The sequence below is a fragment of the Dipteris shenzhenensis genome, chromosome 6 (assembly GCF_047967505.1).
Source record: "Dipteris shenzhenensis isolate YYH24624 ecotype China chromosome 6, Dip_SZ_1.0, whole genome shotgun sequence".
Classification (NCBI taxonomy): domain Eukaryota; kingdom Viridiplantae; phylum Streptophyta; class Polypodiopsida; order Gleicheniales; family Dipteridaceae; genus Dipteris; species Dipteris shenzhenensis.
Window position 1 is genome coordinate 16,661,132 of NC_141601.1, and position 6,910 is coordinate 16,668,041.

Here is a 6,910-nt window from a genome sequence, read left to right on the forward strand (position 1 = left end):
AAAAGACTGTTGAGGTCAAGAAAGATGATGCTGCAATTAAGAGAAGAAAAGAGAGCATCAAGGAAAGTGAAGTGGTTGCTGAATCTCCCAACGAGATAGAGAATGCCAAAAGTTTTAGGAAAACTAAGGGAAACTTCAAATTATCGATTGGCTAAAGGGAGAAAAGTTTCACATACGACAAATTTGGAATTGACCAAATGGACTCTAAAAATGCATTAAGGCTAGAGGAAAAACAACATGAATAATGTTAAATGTTAGCTTGAGATCCTAAGTGAGCTCTCTTATAATGTTGGTGGTATATCAAGTTACGTAAGCCTATATTAATTAGTTTCTCTCTTTTAGAGTGAGCTCTTTTGTATGTTGGTAATGTAAAGTCATGCAATTCGACATTAAATAGTTTTTCTTAACAACATGAAATAAATATCTATATTCACACAAAGCAAATGAAATCATATGGTAAATTTGGAACAAAATAAAGCATGCATAAACATTGTGGTTATTTATTGTACATGAACACATCAAGTGGTTATAAAAATTATGAGAACACCAAACAACCCAAGCCAAACAAGAGAAGCCAAACCCACACATAGCCCAACCCCAAAGGGACACTTATCGGAAAGAGCACACACTAACCCAAAACACAATAGGAAACTCCAACCCAGACAATACAAAACTGCAACCCACACTCTAGTGGGTATGGATTTTCTATTTAAGGATATTTTTGAAGGAGACAGTACATGCAATGTCATGTAGAGTATAAAAGTGCTTCCCTTTTGTATCCGGGTTCTGTCTCATATCTATTTGCATTGTCTTCCCCACTTTGAGATAGTTTCCATGGGATCTAGTCTTTTGTGAATCATGGGCTCACAACTTAGGCTGCCCCTTTGCAGTCATTCGTATGCTCCAGGCAGAGATGGAGACCTTGTCCACAACAGATTGCCCCAGTTGAAGGAGGACAAGGCAATTCATACCCTTACCGATATACATTTGAGTCAGCTTTCAGTGTTTGAAACAAACAATCTGATACATCTGTATGTGAAGCGTGGTAGCATGGTGGATGCTCGCCATGTCTTTGATCGCATGCCATCGCGTAATGTTGTGTCCTGGAACATTATGATCTTTGGGTATGCCAAGCAGGAAGAGGGCACGCAGGCTTTGGAGTTGTATGCAGAGATGCTCCAGAAAAGTGTCAAATTGAATGATCGAACATTTGTTGGTGCATTGAAGGCTTGCAGCAGTTTGGTAACTGTGGAAGATGGGAAGCAAGTGGATAAGCAACTAGCCAAAATTGTGTGCCTGAGGAAAGGTCGAGCCATCCACTCCCAATCAGTAAAGACGGGCGTTGAATCAAGTATTTTTGTGGGAAACACCTTGGTCCATATGTACGCAAAATGTGGAATTATGGAGGATGCAGGGAGTGTCTTCGATGAATTGCCTCATTGTGATGTGGTAACATGGAATACCATGATCTTGGGGTATGCTGAGCTTAAAAAAAGCGTACTAGCTCTGGAATTGTATGCACGTATGCACGAGGAAGGTGTTGAAATGAGTGCTCGAACTTTCATTGGCACATTGAAGGCTTGTAGTAGCCTGGCAGTACTAGAAGAAGGGGATGAAGTTGAAGGAAAATGTAAGAAGATAGGGTGCCTGGTAGAAGGAAGAGAAGTGCACTGCCAAGTAGTTAAGAGTGGTTTTGAGTCAGATGTATTTGTGGCAACCACCTTGGTGGATATGTACACCAAATGTGGGAGCATGAAGGATGCACGGAGTGTCTTTGATAAATTGCCTTCTCGTAATGTGGTTACATGGACAACCATGATCCAGGGATATGCTGAGCAGGAAGAAAGCATGCTGGCTCTGGAATTGTATGGTTGCATGCATCACGAAGGTGTTCAAGCGGATGCTCAATCCTTTGTTGGTGCATTGATGGCTTGTAGTAGCCTGATAGCGCTGGAAGAGGGGAAACACAATGATGGGAAATTTGTGAAAATAGCATGCCTTGCAAAAGGTAGGGCTATCCACTCCCAAGTGGTAAAGAGTGGCTTTGAGCTGAATGTATTTGCTGGAACTACCTTAGTTAATCTGTATGTTAAATGTGGGAGCATGGAAGATGCACAGCGTGTCTTTGATGAACTCCCTAATCGTAATGTGCATTCATGGACTACCATGATCCTGGGCTATGCTGAGCAGGAAGAAAGTATGCTGACTTTGGAATTATATGCATGGATGCATGAGGATGGTGTTCAACCAGATGCTCAAACTTTTGTTGGTGCATTGAAGGCTTGCAGTTGCCTGGCAGCACTGGAGGAGGGGATGCAGGTTGGCAGTAAAGTCTTTAAAATAGATTGCCTGGTGAAAGGTAGAGCAATTCACTCTCATGTAGCAAACAGTGGCCTTGAGTCAGATGTGTTTGTTAGAAACTCCTTGGTAAATATGTATGTGAAACATGGGAATACGGAGGACGCATGGTGTGTGTTTGATGAATGTCCTCATCGTAATGCTATTACATGGAATACCATGATTCTGGGGTATGTTGAGAAAGATGAAAGTGTCCTGGCTTTGGAATTGTTTGCATGCATGCATCAGGAAGGTGTCCAGCCAGATGCTCGAACCTTTGTTGTGGCATTGAAGGCTTGCAGCTGCCTGGCCACACTGGAAGACGAGAAGCAACTTGGTAGGAGAATAGAGTGCCTCATGATAGGGAGAGCCATCTACTCCCAAGTAATAAAGAGGGATTTTGAGACGGATTTATTTGTTGGAACCGCCCTTCTTGATATGTATGCAAAATGTGGGGGCATGGAGGATGCATGGAGTGTCTTTGAGAATTTGCCACACCGTGATGTGGTTTCATGGAATACCATGATCCTGGGGTATGCTGATCAGGAAGACGGTGCTCTGGGTTTGGACTTGTATGCACACATGCACCAGGAAGATGTCCAACCAGATTCCTGGACCTTTGTTGGCACATTGAAGGTTTGCAGTAGCCTGGCAGTGTGGGAAGAGGGGAAGCAAATTGATAGGAAATTTATGAAAATAGGATGCCTTGTGAAAGGTAGAGCCATGCACTCCCAGGTAGTAAACAGTGGTTTTGAGTCAGATATCTTAGTCGGAAACACCTTGGTGAACATGTATGCAAAGTGTGGGAGCATGGAGGATGCAGAATGTGTCTTTGATAAATTGCCTCACCGTGATGTGGTTACATGGACTAACATGATCTTGGGGTATGCTGAACAAGAAGAAAATAAAAAATGTTTTAGACTATATGCACAAATGCAAGAGGAAGATCTGTCACCAAGTATTATTACCTTTGTAGCCATCCTTAAAGCATGTGGTAAAACAGCAGCTCTGAACATGGGAAAGGAAGTGCATTTTCAAATAAGCAGGGTTGGTTTGGAGGGAATCCGGACTGTGGCAACCAGTCTTATTGCCATGTATGCTAAATGTGGAAGCATGGTTGATGCTCAACAGTTGTTTGATGGCTTGCCCACAAGGGATGATGTAGCATGGAGTGTATTGATTGGAGGATATGCCCGCCAGGGAGAGAACGAACTTGTATGTCTTTTGTTTGAGAGAATGATGAAGGAGGGCATACAGCCAAATGGGTCCATGTTTCTTAATATGCTCAATGTATGCAGTCATGGGGGTATAGTGGAAAAGGGCCAGGAGTACTTTCAAGCTATGAGCAAACACTATGGCATTACCCCAACTATTCAGCACTATACTTGCATGGTTGATATCCTTGGACGTGCTGGCCGAGTTGATGAAGCACTAGCAATGGCAGAGAAGATGCCATTCCTACCTGATGTTGCTGTATGGTTGACGGTCTTGGATGCATGTCGAAAGTGGAAGAATGTAGAGATTGGAAGGCATGCCTTCGAACGGGTGGTGGAAATAAATGAAAAGCTTCCTGCAGCGTACGTGTTAATGGCAAACGTATATGCTGACGCCCACATTCAGGAGGATTGTGATAAGATCGAGGTATTAAGGATAAATGCTTTGGCTGCCCATGCATGGAAGAAGCCAGATGCAGTACTGGTGGGACTGACCTGAGGAAGAACGACGCCCACTTTTCTGTTGGGGGCTAGGATATAACTCATGGACTATGTTCTTGTGGTGACAACACCATGTCTATAGGACACACAAGGGAGTCTGCTGTGCTGGGATATGGGTAAGATTTCTTGATGGTGCTTTGGTCTACAATATTGTGTGCACCAGGTCCAAGGTGATGTGTAACCATGATCGCTGTTGGTAATACATCCAGGACCCAAAAAATGTTTTACAGATGTTCCTTGGAGAGTCTAGTGATGAAGGGCAGATGTCAGCAGTGAGCACAGGGGAAGAAAGTAAAGTTTGTCTTGACAGAGCCAGGGGGATTATGACTTCACATGGAGAACCACAGAGGTAAACTATCGATTGGTTTTGATCTCTTGCAAGAGCCAAGTATGGTGACCCCCCCATCGCTGGATTGCTCGAGGAGGAGACAACCATTATGAGCTCTCCCATCTATTGTTGATTATACCAAGAGGCAACCAACAGTGTCCCACAAGATTCCCACCTGATGATTGCGATGAAGCTGTGAACTGGGTGATGAAAGGACTGTTGAAGACAATCACAAAGAAGAATCTTTAGGAATGCATGTGCAAAAGTTGCAGATCTAAAGTTGGCATATGTGAAGGTAAAAGGGCTGCTGCGTTTTCACCTTACATGGACCTTTGCAGTCGCCACCCTGCCCAAGCCACCTTACAATCACGAGGGCTTTCTAGCCTCCCCTCCTTTCTTTGTCATTCTGTTACCCGCAGCACAAATAGGAAGCAGCAGTGCCACGGAGTAGGACAGGCCACGGGGAGGCCTTTCCTGGGAGGAATCCGGCCGGATTCTGGCGATCGGCCGGCAGGCCGGGAGCCAAAATCCCGGCCGGTGACCGGGAAGGCTAACAGGTGGCCTTTCCCGGAAAGGCCGCATGCTGACCTGGCCTTTCCCGGAAGTCAAGGGAAGTGGGGAGGGGGTGCCATTGACATGCGACATTTCTCACAGGAGTCTTTGTTGGTTTTTTGAGATCCATATCCAGGGTTTAGGGTGGATCAATCGTAATCTCCGGCGACCCACGAACTTGAACGGAATAGAATCACCAATAATGTCATTGCCTCTCAAGCACGTATTTTCAGGTGACATCAACCCAATAATCCTTGCATAGTAGCTCTTGATTCTGCGCTGCCTCTTCCTTGGACAGCAATGTGAACTGGAAACCACCCCCTTCCCTAAGCAAGGGTTGACAGGACTGGTTACCAACACAGGTTATAGTAACTAGCCCCTCAACCCCCCCCCCCCCTCAAAAAGAAAAAGGGGAGACCTCTTAAGCCTCTTTGCTGACCCTTATCCGGAGCCTGTATATGTGGTTTGAGCTTAAAATGGTTTCCCATTGCCTTGCCGAATACTTGTGCTGTCACTTTTTGGGACTTTCAAGCACTAGACTATCACAAATTGGTCTTATGCTACTGACTCCTAGAACTTGGTAGTGTGAAGACTTTACAACCTTTTCAGCACCATATGCCACTTTTTGGTCACCACTTCCTACCACTATCTAGCTCTTAAGGGTTACCACTATGGTTTCCCATTGCCTTGCCTACCTCTTACTATCACACTTTTTACCACTTTCTAGTATTGCTATCACTTCTTAGCCCTTTCTTCTTATTTGAATTTTTTGCAACTATTCGATGCCACTTTTTACCACTTTTTGAACTCTTTTAAGCACTTTCAAGTGTTGTTGTAGTTGTTTCCCATTGCCGTGCCTATCAATTGCTACCACTTTTTAGGACTCTTGCACTTTTAGGTGTTGTTGCTATTGTTTTCCATTGCCTGCCCTTCTCTGTGTATAGTGGTAGGTTGAGTTGTTTTATAAATTTTGTGGCGTGCATCCAATTATTTATATCTGACAATGATAGAACTTTGGGTCCATGGAGTATCATGCCTATCCACAAAATCACATGTGTTGGTCAGACACGGCCCTCATTTGCAAGTCCTCAAAAGTTGTACGCAAAAGTAGTTCAGGTCTTTGGGAGAGTCTAGATTGTGTGTGAACACTAGCGGATCCACCTTCGCGAATGCGGCATAAGAAGAATAGCATTGCGTCCACAGGAGGTTGCTATAAAGAGAACATAAAAGTATATTGAGACATTGAAGTCTACATTGATGGCAATGGGAAGAAGACGAAATAAAAGGAGATGATACGCGAGAAAATGCTTTGCAAGGATCTTCAACTTCTACTAAAGACAGCTTGCACGATTCATCAAGTACAACTTCATAGGTACATTAGTTATGGTGATGGAGTAGCGTCTCAATCTAAAGCCAAGTGGCTAGAGATGACATAAAACTTTTGCCGTGCACATTTTCGGGGGTGATGAAGCACATAATAGAAAATGGAAAGCTATGTATGCATACACAAGTTACAAAAATGTAAAACTAAATCGAGGATGTTTACTCAATGGTCCTTTGCAGCACTGCAAGGTCTTTCAAACACAAAATAGTGTTTAGAATCTTTATCGACTCCTCATCAACATGTAGCATCTCATTGAGTTGTACATATTCTCGTGGCTATGAGTAGATATACCAATTTAATAGATAACAATAAAGACCATTTGCAAGATAATAGGGGTCCTAGTGGCAACTACCATTAGGGTTGAATGGATCTAGATGGCAACCACGATATTGATCATTCTTGGTTCACTTATATAAATGAAAAGTGTAGAATTTGCATCAAAATTACCAAGTTGGTGCGTCCTTAGCCATTTTAAAAAAAGAAGCTTTATTCGAATTTCTTGGATGCAAGAAATCTTGCAGTTGTGCAATTAGAATATGAGAGCACGGCTACAATTTGATGGACAAATGCTTAGAAAAGAAGCACCAAAATGCC

General features: G+C 43.4%; 1 protein-coding gene across 1 annotated transcript; it reads left to right on the forward strand.

Moving 5' to 3' along the window:
• Window positions 1-858: 858 nt before the first annotated feature.
• LOC147900859 (pentatricopeptide repeat-containing protein At5g27110-like) lies at window positions 859-5,055 on the forward strand. The gene is made up of 3 exons (XM_087376384.1): window positions 859-4,035; window positions 4,262-4,401; window positions 4,653-5,055. The coding sequence occupies exons 1-3, from the start codon at window positions 859-861 to the stop codon at window positions 5,053-5,055; spliced, it is 3,720 nt and encodes a 1,239-aa protein (XP_087232510.1).
• Window positions 5,056-6,910: the final 1,855 nt, after the last annotated feature.